The sequence below is a fragment of the Urocampus carinirostris genome, chromosome 15, assembly GCF_059441175.1.
Source record: "Urocampus carinirostris isolate Australia breed hairy pipefish chromosome 15, RoL_Ucar_1.0, whole genome shotgun sequence".
NCBI classification, from domain to species: domain Eukaryota; kingdom Metazoa; phylum Chordata; class Actinopteri; order Syngnathiformes; family Syngnathidae; genus Urocampus; species Urocampus carinirostris.
In genome coordinates, this window is record NC_142363.1 from 37,267,631 (window position 1) to 37,289,735 (window position 22,105).

The following is a 22,105-nucleotide window of genomic DNA, read 5'->3' on the forward strand; positions in this document are numbered from 1 at the left end:
TCTTTTGTTTCCTTTTTTTCTCAGCTTTTCACTACTTTTTCATTTTGGTATTTTTTTCTTTTTTGTTCTATTCCCCCCTTCCTTTAAGTCATTTTGTGCATAATTTTAGATAATATTTGGTCGTGTTGGGATGAAAGAAGTAAAAACAACCCGAAGAGCTGTTTGGGACCCGAAAGAGCCGATTTTTAGTGAGCAAGCCGAAGAAGCCGGTTCTCGAAAAACTCTACTGACTTTACTCCACTTCGTTCTACTTGGACCTTGACTTCAAAATACCGCATTTAGAACACAGCGTCGGGGAACCCGTGTATTTTTAACTTCATGCAGCGTAACTTTGACTTCATTGGCTTCTTAATGAGCAATTTGGAGCCCTGATTTTTGTGAGCCGGCTCGATTTTCTCGTGCGCGGAAAAGCTCTGGGCATACACGCAGCTTAGAGTGAACATCGGCCTTACCTCTTCCTTGTCGCGCTTGGCGTGGTCCGAAGCGAGCCGGGCCATCTGGCGCCGAAGCTGCTGGTTCTGGTCCGCCAAGGTCTTGTTCTGGTCCCGCAGCTGCTGAAGCGCAGACATCTGAAAGGTGGCCATCGTGATTAACGGTGGGCGAGAAAGCAAAGTACAACAGCAGCAGATCTACTATGACGCAAGTTGAGCTCCGCCTTGGCCTGGACGATATAAATCAATAAATATTAGATGACGCAACATGTATAAAATCAATATTTAGCCATTTTGGATTCATTTTGAAAGAAATACACACAAAAACAACATTGATAAATAAAAAATGAATACATAAAAAAATGATAAAAATTAATTCAAGTCCTGTTTATTTGTTTGGCCCTTAATCACAAAGAGTCTCAAAGGGCTGCACAGATCAAAGACTATTGCAAACTACAGACTATTATGACACCGTCCCCTGATCTAAAACCGACATGAGGGCAAGGGAAAACTCAAAAACCTCAAGTCATGTTTATTTGTGACGCCCTTCATCACAAAGAGTCTCAAAAAGCTGCACAGATCAAAGACTATTGGAAACTATAATTACAGACTACTATGACACCATCCCCTGATCTAAAACCGACTGAGGGCAAGGGAAAACTCAAAAACCTCGACATGAGAAAAACGAAGAAACCTTTAGAAGGGACCAAATTAAAATAATTCATTTGAAAATACCCAATTACAAACAAACGAATAAACATGAATGGATTAAAAAAAAAGTTTAGAGGGGAAAGAATAAAAAAAAAAAAAACACTTCCTAATCATTGGCAGCTTTGAGTAGTTGCAATGACTTGGTGAATGAATTTGATTGTGCTCAGAATCGGAAGTTTGGGCGGCATTAGCTCAGGAGGTAGAGGGCTCGTCTTGGGATCAAGAGGTCGCAGGTTCGATTCCCGGCTCCTCTGTGTTATATGTCGAAGTGTCCTTAGCAGGTAGGCACCACCTATTGGTGTGTGAGTGTGTGTTTGAATGGGTAAGTGTGAAGCACATTGTAAAGTGCGTTGGGAGGTCTTCAGTGACTTGAAAAGCGCTATAGAAATGCAGACCATTTACCATTTAGCATCTTGATTATCCTCAAACCGTTTGGAGGCCGACTCCCTATTGGGGTGTGTGTGTGTGTGTGAATGGGTAAGTGTGAAGCACATCGTAAAGCGCTTTGGGAGCTCTTCATTGACTTAAAAGCGCTATAGAAATGCAGACCATTTGCCATTTAGCATCTTGATTATCCTCAAAACGTTTGGAGGCTGACTCCCTATTGGGGTGTGTGTGTGTGTGTGAATGGGTAAGTGTGAAGCACATTGTAAAGTGCGTTGGGAGCTCTACAGTGACTTGAAAAGCGCTATAGAAATGCAGACCATTTAGCATTTTTTGGTCCTCTTTCAATCAAGAAATGCCTTCCATTGTGCTCATAGCCTCACCTGTTGGTTGCTATTCTCCAGGACCTGCTCGGAAGCCATCTTCTCCCGGGTCAGCTGCTCCACCTCAAGTCTGCAACAATGACGTATATCGGCCTCATTGGCTCTCAAAGAGTTTATGCGAACCGGGTCTATCGCAGTCCCGAGTAGAGAACAATGGTTTCAATACCTTTGCCGAGTAAGGCGCTCTCGCAGCGCTTGGGTTTCCTCGGTGTGCTTCCGCGTCATCTCTTCCAGGGCTTGCCGGTGGTCGTCCTTCTGGAGGTCCAAAAGACCTCGCAGGTTCTTCTCCAACTCGTCCTTCTCCGTCCGGCGCCGGACATCGTGGCCGTGCTGCAGCCGCCGGTACTCTTCTAGGTGGCGCAGGCGCTCGCTTTCGAACTGCACCCGGAGTCCGTTTTCCTTCTCTCCGTATTCCTCGGACAAGCTTTCGACGGCTTGCTTCAGAAGAACCTCGGTGGCTTGCTGGTTCTGCCGGTCCAGTCGTTCCTGCCAATCCCTGCTCAGCTTTTTCACGGTAAGATCGTGCTCTTCCTCCAAACTCCTCTTCGCCTTTTCCAACCTGGTGGTCAGATCTTCTTCGTGGCTTTTCATCAGCAGCTCCTTTTCCTTCTGGAAATCCTCCTTCCACCTCTTCTCCAACTCGTCCCTCTCCTCCCTGTTTTTCTTCTCCCAGTCCTGCCGTTGGGCTTCGAATTCAACAGCGTTTTTCTCCTCCAGGGCAGCGACGTGGCCGTCGTGTTTGTTTCGGATCTCGTCCATCTCAGCGAGGAGGTCTTCCTTTTGAGCTTGGATATTTTTGAACTGCTCCTGGCTTTGCCTCGCAACGTTCTCCGCCTCCAGGAGCTGCTGCCGAAGGTGGCCCGCCTCCGCTCGCTTCTCCTCCAGGTGGTTCCGATCCAGCTCTGCCTGTTCCAGCCGGAGCCGAAGCTCCAGCTCCCGTGAACCGACGCGGTCCAGCTCGTTCTTTAGAAGCAGGATCTCCTGCTGGTGCTGCTGGGTCGCTGCGTTGAATTCCTTCTCCTGCGGGAAGAAGAAGAAATATTCAGGCCTTTTTAAATTCAATTTTATAACTGGATCATGTCCTTTTATCCATCCATCCATTTTCTGCACCGCTTATCCTCAGTAGGGTCGCGGGGGTGCTGGAGCCCATCCCAGCTATCTTCAAGCAGTGGGCAGGGGACACCTTGAACTGGTCGCAGGGCACACAGGGCAGACAATTCGTTCGCTCATTCCCACCTAGGGACAATTTGGACCGGCCAATTGACCTGACATGCATGTTTTTAGAATGTAGGAAGAAACCAGAGTGCCCGGAGGAAACCCACGCAACCACGGGGAGAACATGCAAACTCCACACAGGAAGGTTTGATCTCAAGACCTCAGGACTGTGCCGCACACGCGCTAACCACTGCACCGCCGTGCTGCCCTAAAGATGCTGTCCGTGACATCAAAATATTCTACTTGCTGATGCCATCTTCTGGCCAAAATCATCATTGCAGCCTCTATCAAGCTGCATGGGCGCGGCGTGCAAGTCCGTGTCTCTCTTAATTGACCGCGAATAAACTCTTCATTTTTCATACTTTTTGCTGTTGGGGTTGTTTTTTGGACTGTATCAAAAAAATACTACACTGCCTTGAAATGGTTCATTCCATTTGATTCACAACAGCTCATTTTTATGATAATGAATTCTCATATAATTCTATTAAAACAGAGCGCTCGTCTTGGGATCAAGAGATCGCAGGTTTGATTCCCGGCTCCTCCGTGTTATATGTGGAAGTGTCCTTGGGCAAGACACTGAATCCCTAATGCCCCCAATAAGCAGGTCGGCGCCTTGCATGGCCGCTATTGGTGTGTGAGTGTGTGTGTGAATGGGTAAGTGTGAAGCACATTGTAAAGCGCTTGGGGAGCTCTTCATTGACTTGAAAAGCGCTATAGAAATGCAGATTACCATTTACCATTTAGCATCTTGATTATTTTCAAAACGTTTGGAGGCTGACTCCCTATTGGTGTGTGAGTGTGTGTGTGAATGGGTAAGTGTGACGCACATTGTAAAGCACGTTGGCAGGTCTTCATTGACTTGAAAAGCGCTATAGAAATGCAGATTACCATTTAGCATCTTGATTATCCTCAATCCGTTTAGAGGTTGACTCCCTGTTGGTGTGTGCGTGTGTGTGAATGGGTAAGTGTGAAGCACATTGTAAAGCGCTTTGGGAGGTTTTCATTCACTTGAAAATCGTTATGGAAATGCAGATGACCATTTAGCATCTTGATTATCCTCAAAACGTTTGAAGGCTGACTCCCTATTGGTGTGTGAGTGTGTGTGTGAATGGGTAAGTGTGAAGCACATTGTAAAGCGCTTGGGGAGCTCTTCATTGACTTGAAAAGCGCTATACAAATGCAGACCATTTACCATTTGTAAATGAGGTTGATTATTGATTATTTGAATGAGTGAATTCATATTGTCAGTGAATGTGATTGTTGGTGGAAAGGATCGGAAGTCTAGGGAAAATCAGCGTGCGTCGAAAATGAAGACTTTGAATTTGTGGATATCAAAAATGCCATTTTTTGCTGACCAGTTGAAGCCAATCCTCCGGGAGGATCGACTGAAAGAAGCATGCCGATTTGACGGACGAGGACGGGAGCTTCAGAGACTCACTCGGGCCTCCGATCGCTGGCTCAAGTCCTCCAATCGGAACGCGTCCCGCTCCTTGTCTCGCTGCAGCGCCAGTTCCGCCTCCAGGCTCATGGCCACGAGGGGAGGGAGGCCCGGGTTCGACTCCCCGCCCGGGGAACGCGACGTCCGAGTCCGGTCCGAGCCGCGGAAGGCCTGCAGCTCCGACTGAAGCTCGTCCACGCGGTCCTGTAATACCTGTCAAAGGACGGTAGCCGTTTTTTTTTTAGCACGACGCTTTTTGCTATAAACATATCTGACGACTTACGTTTGGGTTTTTGCTTTCTTTGGTTGCTGCTAAATGTTATTGCACAAAACTGTGATCATAGACATCATAGGCGCCGCTGTGAGCAGCAGCCTTTCCAGCAGCTCCTTGTTATTTCGCTCTTTTTGTGATTTCTGGTTTTAAGCGTCTGCTTCTCGGTCGCCGTTTTTCGTCCCGTTTGGATGACTTTCTATCCTACGGTTATGGCTTTTAACGCACAAAAATCCCTTTAACTCCTTGCCCTGAAGAATTCTCCTACCGGCGTGATGAGGGGGCCCTATCGTGGCTGCAGAGCCGGAGCTAAGGCTAACCAGCTAGCGGCGTTATAAGTCTTCAGTACCGTCCGTAATCATGGTAAATGTGAACTCTCTACCACGAACTGGCTGTGCTGGTAAAAACATCAAACCGTACAGGGAATGCAGTTTGCTGTGTTTTACAAAAATGTGGTTCACATCTAGCATCCCGGACGCTAACGTGGAGCTACCCAGAGCTATCTACATGAATCGAGGTGGTGTAACCCTGGGCACAAAGATTTCCATCTGCCGCAGGGACGTGGAACTTTTGGCCTAGCGTGTGACGTCATCCACTCCGCTGTTGCTAAACTACAACACAGCACCCCGAGGCCATCCTGTTCATAGGATACCGCTGGAAGTGTGAATTTCCCTACGGGATGAATAAACTATCTATCTATCTTTCTAATCTGTACCTTGTGATGCTCAATGTTATTGCATCAGTCTTTTATCTTTGTTCTCTTTGTGACAAGTTTACCGGGAGTGCCGTGTCTAATCTCGTCGCATACAATGTTATCAATGATTAGAAGGACAATTCATTTCTTCCCCAGAGTCGTCGCTGCCCTACTGTGATTTCATGCTCCTTCCCGGGTTTTTTGCAAGTGAAGTTTGAAAATGGTAATCATAAGAGAACGTTTTTTGCTGTCCCGTCTCGGCTACTGACCTGTTTTTTCCGTTCCCGATACCGCCGTCGCTCGCCACGGAAATACCACTTCCGCGTCTGAGCGACCTGCTCCCTGCGATCGTGAGTGCAATCCTTTCCCTTCTCCCAATAAAACTACGAGAAACGTACGCAAGTGGGTCCTGTCTCTGTTCTGGTCCTGACAGTGAATCGTGTATTTTGGAGAGCCACAATTAGATCTGCAATCTATATCAGAGTTTTTTCATCTTGTGTGAGCATTTATAACCACGTAAGATTTTTAAATCACCACTTTATTTGTCTTGAGACAATTCTCTCCCTTTATAGCACAGGTGTCAAACGGGCGGCCCGCGGGCCACATTAGGCCCGCTAAGGGATTGATTCCGGCCCGCGAGACAACACTCAGAGAAGCGCAAGAGAAAAACAAGCTGCAGGTTGACATATGTCCACTTGATGTTGCCAAAGCCAGGTGCCTCCAACAAAGACACTCTACTTGTATTTATCTCTCTCTCTCTCTTTCTCTTTCTTTTCCACCCCTTTTCTCCCACCTTGTCTCTGTCTCTTTCTCTCTCTGTGTCTTTTAACCTCCTTTCCTTTTCTCTTTCTCTCTTCATGCCCTTCGCGCTTTCTTTTCTCTTTTCTCTCCCTCTGTCTTTCTATTTCTCTTTGGATTTCTTTCTTCCTCTCCCTTTCTTTTCCCCATCTCTCACGACTTTTTATCTTTTGTTTCTCACGCTCTCTCCCTCTCTTTTCCTTTCTTTGTCCCGCTCTCTTCTTTTCCCTCCCTCTTTCTCTTATTTTTTTATCTCTCTTTTTCTTTCTCTTTAATCTACTCGTCCGGCCCCCGACAGAATGTTTGTTCTATCGTGTAGCCCCCGGAGTTAAAATGAGTTTGACACCCCTGATCTATAGAGACACCTGACAGGTTCAGCACACTACAGACACTTTCAACTGTTTTTTATCTTATTACCTTAACTCATCTTGAATTAATCTTGTGTTTTTATCTTTTTGATATTCGAAATATCCTTTTATGTATATGTAACGGGTGTAACAATAACATTTGTTTTATTGAAATTCCTGCTGAAATATGTGTATAGTTTTTGGTAAGTGTCCTGCAATGAGTCCAACAGTGCCACCTGCTGGTATGGGGTGGGGTTTGGTTTTGGCTTCGGACATGTGACCGGAAGGCGGGGTTTGTTGACAGTCTACAGAGAGAGCTGCTAACGGTAAGACACATCTTTTGGTGCTCCACAAAAGAAGTTCATTTTAAACATTATAACCCCAGCTGACAAATCTCTCAACATGCACAGTAATGTGATTGATGTTGTCAAGCTGTTTGGTTTTATTTTCGTTTTGTTTCTGTTTTACTAAAATGTTAATTCCCCTTGTAGAGATCAAAGCCAGCAGAAAAGCTAATGTTGTGACTCATTTCATCTGCCGGTAAATTGTATCCGTTGTTATACTCATTATTGTTCTTATTTCTATTTACTCATATATATTAAAAAGGATGATGCTGGTTAAAATTCAGACGAAAGAAAAATATGTTGAATTCATTGTAAACGTTAAAAAATCCACTATACGATCTTTTGTTAAAAGTATCTTGTTAAAATGGATGTAAAAATGTATTGTTATATTCTAAAATGTATTTTATGTAAATTGAAAAGAAAGCTCTTTGATATGCTTTTGGGCAGACTACAGAGAGAGCTGCTAACGAGATCAAAGCCAGCAGAAGAGGTAATGTTGTGACTCATTTCATCTGCAGTAACTGTAATAAAAACCTCATCATCCAGTACAGCGTGAATGTGGATCTTTGGTGGGACAAGTACACCGCGGTTACATATACATGTCTATAGTTTCTTAGATTAATTACGCTGGCAACTGTGTGGACAGCAAAGTAAGAATTTCATTGTTCAGGGAATCGCAGTTCATTACTATGCATGACAAGAAACACTTTGAATCTTGAATTGGCTAAAAATGACGGGAGTATGTAGTTTACATTTTCAGTTACAGGAAGTTGTTCCCAGTTTACTCCTGGGAAACTCTACCTTCATGTTTTGCATTGCCCATCATTGATACATGATCCTTGCCATTTCATAGTGCCCTGTATAAGGGCAGCATGCAACTGACCCGTAGGGGGCGATAGATAGATACTTTATTCATCCCCAAAGGGAAATTCACAGATGACGCTTCAGAAGGACAACGCCATTAAACCAAATGCCATCAGCCGTTAATGACGAGGATAGTAATCCAATGGGAAAGCGGGGGTACCAGAGAAGAGTGCCCGTGTCATTTTTAAGCAGAGTTGTTGAGAAACATGGCGACAACTTCCGGTATTTACAAGCACTTTACCAAAATTTGTAGCATTTTCAAGGTTTTCGAGCACCCGTACGAACCCTGTACTTACCCGGCACTGTGCTTGGTAGCCAAGCTGCAGCTGGTGAAGGCGCTCGTCCTCCAGGAGCATGCCGACGTCTCCGGGCTCCGTTTCTTTCATCAGCTTGTCCAAAGCGTCCTGCAGTTTGGCCGCTCGCTCTTCCGCCGTCGTCAGTTTCTCGCCGCAGTCCAGCAAATCCGCCCGCAGACGTCCGTTTTCCTTGGAAGACCGAAGGCCGGATGAGTCCGAGCTGACGGAGGGACGAGCCGGCGGGGACTCACCTGGAGCGAGACGGAGAGGCGCTTTTTCAGGCAGGACTCGTCCTTCTTGATCCGCTCCAGTTCCGCCTCCAGTTCCTGGCTCTGCTGCGAAGCCTGCTGGCGGATCAGGTCCAGTTCCTCGGTCAGTTGCAGGCGCGTGGCCGAAAGCTTCTCTCGGTGCTCCTCCTCCAGCTTCCTGGAATCGGAATGAATCGGACATCGATTGATGCCAATAATAGACGGAAACAACTCCAGCCAAAATACAGTAGACCCCGTTATACAGCCAGAAGCCGTTACTTAATCGCGCAAAAGGCACCCAGTTCTAAAACAATAAGTGTTATTACTGAAGGATTTTATATTTTATTTATTTGACGATAAGGAATTTTATACAATTTTATACAAATGACAGTTATTGAATGCAATGAAAATTTTTCACAGAGGAGGCTTAAGTTTGATGACAGGTCGCGCCGTTCCAAGCGTGGAGTTTTTTTGCCTGGGGAATTTTGATAACGGGGCGCTGACAAAGGACTTAGGCCTTGTTTTGATAAACGCTAGGCATTGTTTTGATCTGATATGAGTTTTCTTTAGACGTGGCGTCGCCTTTTGGCGAGGAGGTGGTGAAACTGGCACCGGGCCCGCCCCATGGGAGGGGCCTTCGTGACGCCCCGGTCAGACGAGGTGGCAACTAGGTGGGGGGCACGTGGGGAGTTTCTGGCCAGCCCATGGGGGAGGAGCCAACACCCCAGCTTGTGAAAAGACGTGGACAGAAGACAGAAGACGGAAGAAGACGGAAGAAGAGAGATGGGAGATCAGATTGGTCCTGAGAGGGAGGCTCGACGAAGACTAATTAGACAATAATTGGGCTAAATTCGATGGAATTCACTAGTTAAATACTTCTAAATAAATAAATCTGCCCCCATGTGGAAATGCCGGTCTCTTGTCAATATTTTTCCCTAAATTAAGAAACAAGCATGCATTGTTAGGAGAATGAAATTTGTGTTTGGTTCATGGAGTCAGATAACTCATTCGAACAATTTGGTAAACGCTACATTTCCTAACACTACTTTTTGTGACTTATTATCGCAAAGGTAACCCAGTTTGATATGCAATTGTATTATAACATCTTATTGCGTTATTACTATGTTGTTACTGTGTTACTACCAGGGTATTATTTTGAGAGTAGAGTTCAATAAACTCAGTCAACCCTGTTGGAGACCCCTGCCGCGGGGTTGCCGTATCCTGGGGTTCTACTGTACGTCGGAAGGGAAACAACGGAGTCACAGAACAGACCTGAGGTTAAGACGATTGGTGCGCTCGATTAACGCGTGATGCTCGTCCACTTCGGCGGCCAGTTGGCTCTTGGTCCTTTCCAGCTTTTCCAGGTCCGATCGGATCCCCTCCTTGGCTTCCCTTTCGCCGTCCGCGCGTTCTCTTCGAGAAAACCGAAAGCGTAAGCGTCCGACACCAGGACGGAAAGGAAACGGCGATACCCACAGGAGATGTCGGATTTCGGCTTTGAAAGTGGCCAGCAGCGCCAGGTGGAAATGGTTTTTGGTGGCCAGGAGACGGTTTTCCAGCGTGGAGGTCAAATCGCACAGACTCAGCTTGCCGTCCCGACTGAAATTTAAGGCCTGCGACGGAAATAGACAACTCATCGTTCAATTCATCCTGTTTTCTCTCTCTCACTCGATCCATCTCGTTCTACCTCGATCTATCTCATTTAATAATTGAGTGAACGCAGTGATACACCTGAACCAACTTAACACACTACACAAACCAACAGTGCCCTTTAGTGGCTGGAGAGAACACATATTTTTTATGTCCCAAATTTTGATAGAAATGACAAAAACGCTCGCTTCATTGATGGCAGCTCGTATGTTTGACATGCTTTCTTAAGAAGAAGGATTTCATTGGTGAATCTTAAAGCCCATTTTTATTCCTTGGCTTTTGACACAACATGAAAATTTGTTCCCGTTTTATTATAGATAGATAGATAGATGTCTAAATAGGTGTCTAGATAGAGATAGATAGATGTTTAGATAGATGTCTAGATAGATAGATGTCTAGATGGATAGATATATGTCTAGATAGATGGATAGATGTCTAGATAGATGTCTAGTTAGATAGATGTCTAGAGAGATGTCTAGATGGCTAGATAAATACTTCACTAGCGTATTTTCCGCACTATAAGGCGCAGCTAAAAGCCTTTATTTTTTTCAAAAGCTGACCATGCGCCTTATAATACAGTGCGCCTTATTTATGGATCAATTTTAAAATTGCAAAGTTTTCCAACTAACTTGCAGCCGCCGTCTCGATTTTCCCCCGAACGCCAAGTAGTCCGCGGTGTATGCTGGGATTTATTTACCGGCGTTTCATTGGCTAACCAATGTGTCAATCATCATTTGAATCGATCACTATTGGCTAAAGTTATTCGGAGGTCAAGGGGAGGATCCTTTTTATCATTTACAGGCTGGCATTGGCTTAAAAAGCAAAACAAAGGCTGCAATTGGCCGAAAAAAATGAATGCGTGTAGCACGTGGCTGACGGCACACAGAAAGCATTTTTTTCTATTCTGTATTCGTAAATATCTTATTGTCCTGGATTTACTAAACTCACGGATATAATAATAAAATAATAATAATAATAATTTCCTTGTATTGTCATTCTGTGTAACAATGTACACAGAACGAAATGTCGATTGCACCTGACCCGTTGTAGCGAGCCGATGCAGCCGCAGCCAAGAGGACATAGGCTGCACATTATTATGAACACAACGACTTCGGTGAGCAACTCCGGGTTATATATTGTCCTTGTATCTTGTTTCAGACTGAACTCGATGTTTCTGTGATAAGCGGTGCAGATAATGGATGGAATGGAGTGTCTATTTTTAAATTCAACTGAATTCCAAGTGTGTATTGTCATATGCGCAGTAAAGTTGCGAGCGAAAAAGAAAATAGAAACTAAGGAATGGTTGTCATTTCTTGAATCCCAAGACTTGAACCTTCCGAATGATGGAACGATGCATTGGAGTGACATCGTACGGACACCGCATCCGCACGTGTTCTCGACACGTATTTGCGTCTTTGCAAGCATTCGGAATGTTAAGGGGGTAAGAAGTTAGACTGAACTATCTGACTGTTTTGTCGACGTTCCCATTGTAGCGCCTTATGATCCGGTGCGTCTTATGTATGTCAAAAATAGGACCAAAAACGATTTTTTCGGGGTGCGCCCTATAACCCGGTGCGCCTTATAGTGCGGAAAATACGGTAATTCACAATTCCAGCAGTATCTTCGTGTTGAAAATAAAACAATAATAAAGTAAAAGGAATAGAATACATAAATACCCAATGTAACGTGTTGATAGAGAGTATTTAAATAGTGCTACATATAATACATACTGTCATAAAAATAGGGTAATAAAATTTACTCCCCCGGGTGAAGTTAAAGAGTCTCATGGCACTTTGACAGCAGTCTGTCGCTGAAGCTGCTCTTCCGTTTTTTTTTTATATTTATACTTTTTAAGAGTTCATATTTTATGGTCTATTGAAGGTTTTTTGTGAACTATGTTTTACTTGTTTACAGCACGTTGTTTTCAGCGGTGGGTTTTATAAATAAAGTTGGGTTGAGTTGAGGGTATCTGTATGAAAAAATCAGACACCCCTACTTTTATTTTGAAGAGGAAATGTGCTCCACTGGCAAAACAGACGTTCCTACCAATATTCCCACAATAGACGAAATTACGGGACTACATAAGGGAATATAATACATAAATACTCAACACGTTACATTGGGTATTTATGTATTCTATTCCTTTTACTTTATTATCGTTTTATTTTTCAACACAACTGCTAAAAGTGTGAATTTCCCAAAGGGGATCTATCCATCTATCTCTCTAAATATCTATCTATCTATCTTCAAGGGAACATTGGACGTCCTAGACGCATCATTTTTGCTGGGGACGCATAGTCTCAAATCAACATGCGTCCCTGGTACGCAACTTTTTTGACACAAAATTGTCATTGTTACTCGATTCCCCTTTTTTTTTTTTTTTAAACAAAGATTTACCGCACTCTAAATTTTTGTCAGGCAGATCCGCCATTGTTGTTTTGGTCTCGCGGTTCGAGTTTTCATCTGCACGTCGATCTCGGCAAACGAGATCTCGTCGGTCCGTCTCTTTTTAGAGAACCGGCTTTTTCGGCTCAACTCGTTCAAGAGAGCCGGCTCTCCAACGGCTCACTTGCTTTGATGCATTATGTTACGAATGATTATGTTGTATAAGGAAGTGAAGAAAAAAATATAAAAGGAGAAAATGAAAAAAGACAGGTTGGTGGTTATCCCTTTAATCAGTATATTACCAACAATAATTGAATGCAGAAAATGAATTCATAATTGGAATAAGAAAATTCTACTTCATTATATTTGCATGTATTTTTTCCTTCTACAGTGAACGTCCAAGTGACTTCATTTTTGAAGTTTTTTTATAATAAACCTCATTCATGTCGAGCAAGACAGTTAGTATTAGGTGATAATCGACAGAAAATTGGTCATTTCTTCAGTGTCAGTAATAAGTCGAAGCATAACGCAGGAAGTGATAACGACGGCAATAATTCCGGCACGAAAAAACGGCGGAGAAACTCTTCGGAAGATCGCGGAGGCAAGGAAAACACGCGCGTTGAAGCGAACGATTCGACGAAAGATAATAAACAAAAGAATACTCCTAACAAGAAAAGGACTTTTCTGCCAAAATGGACTCCATTATATTCCTGGTGACGCTATGAGGAGGATGATAATGGATTGGACCTTGAGAAGGCATTACAACTGTGGCGGGACAGCAAACCACCAAGAATACATGAACTGATAACTGCTTTGTATTACCAATTGACTGTGATGATTAAAACTAAATGAAAATATAGATTTATATAATTATTTCAGCAATATTATTTTGTATAATGTACAATATTGGGGACCCATCGATTTTTGAGCATGCGAGTCCCCGGGACCCATCACTTTTCTCAGGTAAAATGAACACTGTAATGTTCGCAACTGAGCAGGGACATGAGTTCTGCCTACGGGTTCCTTCCCACAACGTCGGTGGGTAGAAAAATCGGTCGGACGAGCGGCATCACCTGCAGGACCTCGGCGCCGTGTTCGAATCCCTCCTCCATCCAGGCGTTCATCACGGACTCTGCCGGGGCGAAGCCGGTGCCGTCGTCGTCCAGGGCGGAGAAGAGCCGCGTGCCGGCGGCGCTGCTCACCGGGAACGTCCGCCGGCCCGTCTCGTCGAAAGCCTGCTCGTCGGGAACTTCGGTGAACGGAGAAACGGGAACAACAAAAATAAATCTAAATCCGTCTACCTGAGCAGAGTGTTGGCGTTTCAGCTGCCTGTACGGCGTGGAAGCGGACGGCGTGGCGGGCTGCCGTTGCTTGGAAAGCGCCAGAACAAACTCTTGAACGTCCACGCGTCCGTCCCCGTTCAAGTCGCCGAGGACGTCGCCACTCATCTGAAAGAGGAGAGGAAACGTGAGATGCACTTAAAGGAACGGGACAGAAAAAAAAGACGGATTTTGCACAGTATTGCCAAAAAAGGTAGACTCTTATCCAGGGGTGTCAAACAGACGGCCGGCGGGCCGGATCAGGCCCACGAAGGGATTGAATCCGGCCCACGAGACAACTCTCAGAGAAGCGCAAGAGAAAAACAAGCTGCAGGTTGAAATAGGTCCACTTGATGTGGCCAAAGCCAGGTGCCTCTCACAAAGACGCTGTACTAGTAATTCTCTCTCTCTTTCTCTCATCATCCCTTTTTCTCTCACTCTCTGTCTCTCTTCCACTTTGTGTCTCTATTTTTCACTTTCTTTGTTCCTCTTTGTCTCTTTCTCTCTCTGTGTCTTTTTACCTTCTTTTGCTCTCTTTTCCTTTTTCTCTCTCTCTCTCGCTTGCTTTCCCATTCTCTCTTTCTCCCCTTCTATTTTCTCTCCTTCTCTCTTACTCTTTATTTTTCTCTGGATATTTTTCCGTCTCTTTCTTTCCCCCTCTCTCACTATTTCTCTTATTTCAGGGGCGGGCCTTGTAAATCGTTACCTCATGCAACATGTAAACATTGGCCACGGTCTGGCTAGCAGCTAACAAAGATGTGTAGAAGACTTTTCAGACAATATTCTTTTGGTGTTGACAGCCTTCTCCGTTCCATTCCTTCTCAAGTACAAAATGAAAAATAGGCAGTCGCATTCTGCATTAACGCCGCCCTAAACCTAAGCCAGCTTCACACGGCTCGCCTCACTTTCAATGTGACGTCCTTCCAAGATACTTTTGGCCATTTTGGGACTTGGAGTTGAAGGATTTTTTTATTTTATTCATTTGACTTTAAGGGATTTAATATAATACAAATGACATTTGTTGAATGCAGTGGGGATTTTTCACCGGGAAGGCTTGGGGTCAGTGTGGCCTGGACAAGAATGATGTGTACAGAAAAACAACAAGAACGGGGACAAGGGCTAACGCGGGAAAAGGAGACAAGTGTTCTGATAAGCTTTCTTGTTGTGAGTTTCTTAGACATGGCGGCGCCTTTCGGCGAGGAGGAGGTGAAGCTGGCACCTGACCCGGCCCAGGGGAGGAGTCAGCACGCCCATGGGGGTGGCCGACGCCCCGACATGTGAAAAAGACGGAAGGAGACGGGAGATCAGATCGGAGAATGAGAGGGAGGCCCGACGAAGACTAATTAGACTAATTCGACAATAATTCGGCTAAATTTGATGGAATTCACTTAGTTAAATGCTTTAAGAAAGTAAATCTGCCCCGTGTAGAAAAGCCTGTCTGTCAATATTTTCCCTAAAATTAAGAAACGAGCATGCATTGTTAGGAGAATGAAGTTTGCGTTTGGTTAATGGAGTCAGACGACTAATTGGAACAATTTGGTAAACGCTATATTTGGAATATCGTTTTTTTCCCTAACAGGGTACTCACCTCCAAGCCTAAATATTGGCAAAGGGCGAGCAATTGGGCGTGGCCAGCACGTCCATGCCAGGTGATGGATAATTCTCTGCAGGCTTCCTGAAGGAGACCCCAGGACCACCCCGGAGGTGAAGTAGGCCCGTCCGGGTTCCACAGGTGCATCTGGCCTGCGAGACGCAAAACGGGTGAGCCTGGTTTTTATGAATCCAACCTCGGGCAGGTCATCGCAACCTACCTTCAGCTTCGTACTCTTCCGAGCCGGTTTTGTCGGCATTCCAGCGCTAGGAGGGGAGAAAATCAAAATGAGTCACATCTAGAACAGAGCTCTTAAACTCACACGGGTCATTGAGATTTTCTGGAAAACTTGATTCCTAACAGCTGTGAGAAATCATTGATCAGTGTTTTTCAAATATTTGTATTTTCTGGTTTGTTTTTTTTCATTTTCAGTCATTTTGCAACAAATATCACATGATATAGTGGCAGCGCAGTGGTTAGCGCGTGTGCGACACAGTTCTGAGGACACGAGATCGAAACTCCTGTTTGCATGTTCTCCCCGTGCTTGCCTGGGTTTCTTCCGGGCACTCCGGTTTCCTTCCACATTCCCAAAAATATGCATATTAAGTTAATTGGCCGGTCCCTAGGAGAAAATTGTCTGTCCCTGTGTGCCCTGCGACTGGCTGGCAACCAGTTCAGGGTGTCCCATGCCCACTGCCCAAAGATAGCTGGGATGGGCTCCAGCACCCCCCAGCCCTACTGAGGATAAGCGGTGCAGATAATGGATGGAATAGCAGCAGACTGGCTGGCAAGCAGTTGAGGGTGTCCCCTGCCCACTGCCTGAAGATAGCTGGGATGGGCTCCGGCACCCCCGTGACCCTACTGAGGATAAGCGCTGCAGATAATGGATGGATCACAAGATAGAATGAACAAATCACTTGAAAGAAAAAAGGACGACAGCCAAAAATGAAGAAGAGACCCGTCCCCAAAATAACTTCAGACGCTTCTTCAATCAATCATATCAACAAATGATCATATTATAACAATCATCTGTATCGAATCATGACATAGACAGTATTTTACAGTTTCTTAAAGGTTTGTTATTTTCACATGCTTCTCCTCCTCACTCGCTAACAACAGTATAACCTGAGGCAAATACGCATTTTCTCGTGAAAAAGCATGATCCTTTTCCCCCTCCAGGCCAGTTTTCAAAAAAAAAGAAAAAGTAAATAGTTTACCGTCCTTGTACAAAGGAGATGTTTTCATGCGTGACTGAACTATTTCAACCCCACTTTTAAAAAAATGACAACTTGGTGTTCACAGAGTCATAACAAGATGATCCCAATCTCAGTCAGGCCAAGCCCTTGGCCCTCCCCCCAAATGAATTGAGTTTCAGACCCCTGATTTTAGTGAATATCTAGACGTTTGTGGTACCGATTTCAAACGAGTAATAGCTTACACCATATTTCTTAACTGCTAGCAAGAATGAGAAAAATAATTGGAAACTGTCAATCTGAATCAAGTGTCTCATTTTTTAATTTATCCTCTTGTCGTATTTTATCTATCATTTTCAGGCTTCCTACATTTTTTTTCAAGGCCAAATTGACGCGGGAAAAGGAGACAAGTGTTCTGATAAACTTTGTTGGTGTGAGTCCCTTAGACATGGCGGCGCCGTTCGGCGAGGAGGTGGCGACTAGGTGGAGGCCACGTGAGGAATCTGCCACGGGCAGAGTCTGCCACGTGGAGAGTTCCTGGCCTGGGGGTTGGCAGACGCTCCGACATGTGAAAAAGATGGAAGACGGAAGAAGAGAGACGAGAGCAGAGACGAGAGATGGGAGGCTCGACGAAGACTAATTCGACAATAATTCGGCTAAATTCGATGGAATTCACTTAGTTAATACTTTTAAGTAAATAAATCTGCCCCCGTGTGGAAATGCTGGTCTCTTGTCAATATTTTCCCTAAATTAGGAAACGAGCATGCATTGTTAGGAGAATAAAGTTTGTGTTTGGTTAATGGAGTCAGATAACTCATTCGAACAATTTGGTAAACGCTTCATTTGTAATATCGTTTTTTTCCCTAACAGAATAAAACGTGATTATGCAGAGAGGCACACAAAAAGCAGCTGGCAAACGGGGCCCTCGAGTGCAGCAGCTGCTTCTTGAGTGACTTCGAAACGAGTCAATAGTCGAAAAAGGGACGAGAGATTTGGATTGGTCGTTCTGACAAAGGAAGGAGTGAAGGAATGGAGAACAGATGGGAGGGGGATCTGCAAGTGGCCTTTTCACGAATGGTGCGGAGCAATCCCAAGGAGGAAGGGTGGACCTTTGTTCCCTGGGGGCCGGGGTCAGAGTCCGCCCCTTGGTTTTTGTCAAAAACGCCAAGGACACGCTTGCGCTCTTTGTGACGACACGGATCTCAGAGACAGATGTCGCTTGATTTGAATGAGGCTTTTTTTTTCTTGAGATCAAGATTCGATTCCCCGTAAAACCCGGGATAATAGCTAAATCTGGATACTTTCTGCTTAGTACAGCGTTCATACACTTTTTCATGCATGGCCAAATCCAAGCACTTTTAAAGCACTTTCAAGTCCTCCATCCATTATCTGCACCGCTTATCCTCAGTAGGGTCGCGGGGGTGCTGGAGCCCATCCCAGCCATCCTCGGGCAGTAGACAGGGGACACCCTGAACTGGTTGCCAGACAGTTGCAGGGCACAGAGAGACAGACAACTCACTCACTCATTCACACCTAGGGACAATTTGGACCGGCCAATTCACCTAACATACATTTTTTTGGGAGGAAGCACAGGGAGAACATGCAAACTCCATACAGGAGGTTCGATCTCATGACCTCAGAACTGTGCCGCACACGCGCTAACCACTGCGCCGCCATGCTGCCCACTTTCCAAGCCATTTCACATATTTCTCCAGTACTCGGCACCTTAGTCTCTTCACCCGTCCTCCATAGGGGGGCGTCGATGCTTCGCATGACAACGCCATACTCATGCCAGCTGCCGTTAGTCAGGGGTTAAGAAGAAATGCAATGGCAAAGAAAAGCCACCAAAGCGGGTGTGTCTTGCGATTCTTAAACAGAATTCGTTTATTTTTCGAGTCGAGACTGCCAGGAAACACAGCAACCATTTCAAGCATTTACAAGGACATGTACGTGCATTTCATAAGATGCGCTTGAATTCTTCTTTTATTCATCCTTCATCTTTAAGATGACAGTTTTAAAAATGTATTTAATGTGTTGTCTATCCAGCCTGACTGTCAAGAAAAATAGCAACAATTTCAAGCATTGACAAGCCCTTTTAAAACCTTGAGAACACCATTTTAGAATTCAAGCATTCGAGGATTTCAAGCACCCGTAGGAACACTGATAATAGCTCTCAGAACTCATTTCTTAAAGTGAAAGCGTGTAATCATTTACCACTAGAGGTTCTTGAAGCTTAGAATGTCACTGAAACTTGTGCATTGGGAGAAGAACTCAGGGTGGCTGAAAAGAGCCACTCGTTAGAGTTGGTCAGAGTTGGCAAACTTTCCAGGCTGGCGGGCGAAGTTACTCAAAAGGCCAGTTCAAGTTCAAATTTGTCAAGTGTTGGGATCCCGATTCACGAACCGCAGTGGCGTAGGTGTCTAAAGAAGGAAGCGGTAGAAAAAAAAGGTGGAAGACGCCCCAATCAAAGAACACGTCAACGTTCGGACGCGAAAGCAAGAGCTACTGAACGACGAAGCGGGAACATCCAACAACGGTGAGCCATGGCCTGCAGCCTAGAGGCGGTCACGGGTGGCCAGAGAAGGAAACAGTGGAAAAAAATTTGGCCTGCATGATCAGTTGCGGAAGGAAAGCGACATTGAGGACAAAGCAGGAGGAGACAACGATAAAGATCGTGGCAACCCATAGCCCGCAGTTGAGTATCTGACATGTCCGGCTAAAGACGGAAACAGTTGAAACCGAGTCACAGACGCCTGGATGACAGGACCCTGCGACATTTGCGTACATGGCCAAGCGTGGAAGGCGAGTGAGTCGAGCTTTCTTTTCACAGAACAACTGACAATCATAATAGCAGCTAGCGACAAACCATAGACTTCAGTGGTTAACATGAGTGGCTAGAGAAGGAAACAGTGGGAAAAAAACAAGACTCGGCAGCGCTTTACCTCCCGTTTGCTCTCAAGGTCCTCGTCAAAGTCCTCCGTGGCGTCCTGGTCCTTCCCGTCCCCATCCTGACCCGGCTCAGTCGCTTCCAGATCCAAACGGGAAACGAAGCAGAACGCGTCGGGCTTGGAGCGTCGCCCGTATCGCTTGCTGCCCTTCACAAACTTCGGTCGGATTTCCGGCGACTCTGAAGTCATAAAACAAAGTGGTTTACTCAAGATCTAGGACCTCGGAGAGGACTAGATGGTCTTTGGGGTCAGAGAGAGGATGGCGACCTGGACTGGATGGAAGGGTTTCCGGTGTTTGTGGGACCTCCGTTCCCGTCGACAACAGCAGAATCAGAGCGTCCCTGAACTGCTCGAAGTAGACCTGCAGGAGACGGTAGACGATTTCAAGCACTTTCAAGGACAATTTTTCCAGTACCTTCAGAGGACAAAATCTGGCGTACATTGTGGCTTTGATGAGTAAAATAAAGTGGCCCTCTTGCTGCAAGCACATACTTTTGTGCTATTTTTTAGCTGGTCCTATTTATGATCTAGGACAGGGCTTTCAAACTCATTTTAATCACACGATAGAACAAACATTCTGTCGGGGGCCGGACGAGCAGATTAAAGAGAAAGAAAAAGTGAGAGAAAGAAATAAGAGAAAAGGGAGGGAAAAGGAGAGAGGGCAGGACAAAGAAAGAAAAAGAGAGAGAGAGCGAGGGAAAGAAAAGAGAAAAAGTCGTGAGAGGGGGAAAAGAAAGGGAGCGGAAGAAAGAAATCCAAAGAGAAATAGAAAGACAGAAGGAGAGAAAAGAAAAAAGAAAGCGCTAAGGGTAGGAAGAGAGAAAGAGAAAAGAGAGAAAAGGAAAAAAGCAAGTTAGAGCAAAAGAGGTTAAAAGACAGAGAGAAAAAGACACAGAGCAACAAAGGAAGAGAAAAAGAGAGACACAGAGAGTGAAAGAGACAGAGACAGAGTGGGAGAAAAGGGGTGGAAAAGAGAGAGAGAGAGAAATAAATACAAGTAGAGTGTCTTTGTTGGAGGCACTTGGCTTTGGCAACATCAAGTGGACCTATTTCAAACTGCAGCTTGTTTTTCTCTTGCGCTTCTCTGAGTGTTGTCTCGCAGGCCGGATTCAATCCCTTAGTGGGCCTGATCTGGCCTGCGGGCCGCCTGTTTGACACCTGTGCACTAAATATTCTGGTTCATGATGTTTTATCATAATTGATAATATACATTTTTTTCTTAGAAAGCAAAAAAAAAAAACCTGAGGAGCCGCTCGGGAGCCGAAAGACCCGGCTCCTCTCTGTGAGCCGAGCCAAAAGAGACGGTTTTCTAACAAGAGCTGTCCTTTTTAGTGCCACCAGTAGGGGGGGTGACGCTTGAAATAACAACTCCATAATGACAAGCCACTAGAATAGACATGTTGGTGTCATTTTCAAGCACTTTAAAAAAAAGAAAAGAAAAAAACATTCTTCATTTATCACGTAGTGTTTGGTACCCTGTGAGTTTGTCCTCCCTGCAGCAGCGATTCCAGCAAGGCCGGAGCGGCATCCTCCAAGTGCAAGGACAAACAGAGGTCGGCCAATTCTTCCGGGCACAGCCAGCCGCTACCGCTAGCGTCGAAACCGTGGAAGACTTCCCTCAGGCGCTCCTCGTAGCTCTCCGGCTCGCCCACCTCGGACATCGTGCGCCGATTCACCTTGCACACAAAATTTTAGAGACGTTTTACGTGTTTTATTTTGAAAAAAAAACTGTCCTAAAGGCTTAGAAGTTGCCGATCGGTGAGTATCAAGCCACCGGGAAGGATCCCAGTATGCTCATGGGAGGAACGACGATCTTTTTCCACCCGTCGAGGAGCCCTCACTTCTTTGTCAAGTCCATCCATCCATTATCTGCACCGCTTACCCCCAGTAGGGTCCCGGGGGTGCTGGAGCCCATCCCAGCTGTCTTCGGGCAGTGGGCAGGGGACACCCTGAACTGGTTGCCAGCCAGTCGCAAGGCACTTAGTCAAGTCAAGTCCTGTTTATTTGTTTGGCCCTTAATCACAAAAAGTCTCAAAGGGCTGCACAGATCAAAGACTATTGCAAACTACAGACTATTATGACACCATCCCCTTATATTGTCAACATAAAATATAGGTTATTCATATGCTAAAGAATGAAAGAAAGAAAGAGAGAGAGAGCAAGAGAGAGAGAGAATAGAATAGAATATACCTTTATTGTCATTGTTACAAATGGGCTAACATATTGTGACAACGAAATTGGGCATGACACTCTAGTTTTACACATTCATAGTGAGGTATGAGCAAGAAGATAAAGGAACAGAGAAGATAATGTTATAAGACAAGGGGGATAAGGATATAGTTATAATTGACATGGTATTTACACAAGAAATGTCGGCATGTGGGATGTTACATACAGGGTTGTCGTGATAACGTTGGTATCGTAACGGTTGTGCAATATTGCATTTGGTGCAAAGTCATCATAGTGCAAAAATAGTCAGCATGAAACAGGAAATGGTCAGACATTGTGCAATTTGAGCATTAAACGTAGTGCAGTCGACATGTGCAAGAACAAGACATGAGTAACGTATGAGGTAGTGTTGGCACGAGTTTTCAG

At 45.1% G+C, this 22,105-nt stretch overlaps 1 protein-coding gene across 2 annotated transcripts in view; it reads right to left on the minus strand.

The window, feature by feature from the left end:
• Nucleotides 1–22,105, minus strand: part of nin (ninein (GSK3B interacting protein)) — a 33,938-nt gene that overhangs the window by 7,691 nt on the left and 4,142 nt on the right. For both annotated transcript variants that reach the window (XM_088354847.1, XM_088354848.1), the window contains 15 exons: nucleotides 20,986–21,186; nucleotides 19,778–19,871; nucleotides 19,505–19,689; nucleotides 15,590–15,635; nucleotides 15,367–15,521; nucleotides 13,761–13,907; nucleotides 13,533–13,694; nucleotides 9,901–10,037; nucleotides 9,697–9,837; nucleotides 8,428–8,602; nucleotides 8,177–8,365; nucleotides 4,563–4,775; nucleotides 2,076–2,929; nucleotides 1,910–1,979; nucleotides 453–569 (listed from right to left, as the gene is read on the minus strand). In XM_088354847.1, the coding sequence (XP_088210973.1) occupies nucleotides 453–569; nucleotides 1,910–1,979; nucleotides 2,076–2,929; nucleotides 4,563–4,775; nucleotides 8,177–8,365; nucleotides 8,428–8,602; nucleotides 9,697–9,837; nucleotides 9,901–10,037; nucleotides 13,533–13,694; nucleotides 13,761–13,907; nucleotides 15,367–15,521; nucleotides 15,590–15,635; nucleotides 19,505–19,689; nucleotides 19,778–19,871; nucleotides 20,986–21,171 (2,871 nt within the window). In that variant the 5' untranslated portion in view covers nucleotides 21,172–21,186. The remainder of the gene's footprint in view (nucleotides 1–452; nucleotides 570–1,909; nucleotides 1,980–2,075; nucleotides 2,930–4,562; nucleotides 4,776–8,176; nucleotides 8,366–8,427; nucleotides 8,603–9,696; nucleotides 9,838–9,900; nucleotides 10,038–13,532; nucleotides 13,695–13,760; nucleotides 13,908–15,366; nucleotides 15,522–15,589; nucleotides 15,636–19,504; nucleotides 19,690–19,777; nucleotides 19,872–20,985; nucleotides 21,187–22,105) is intronic.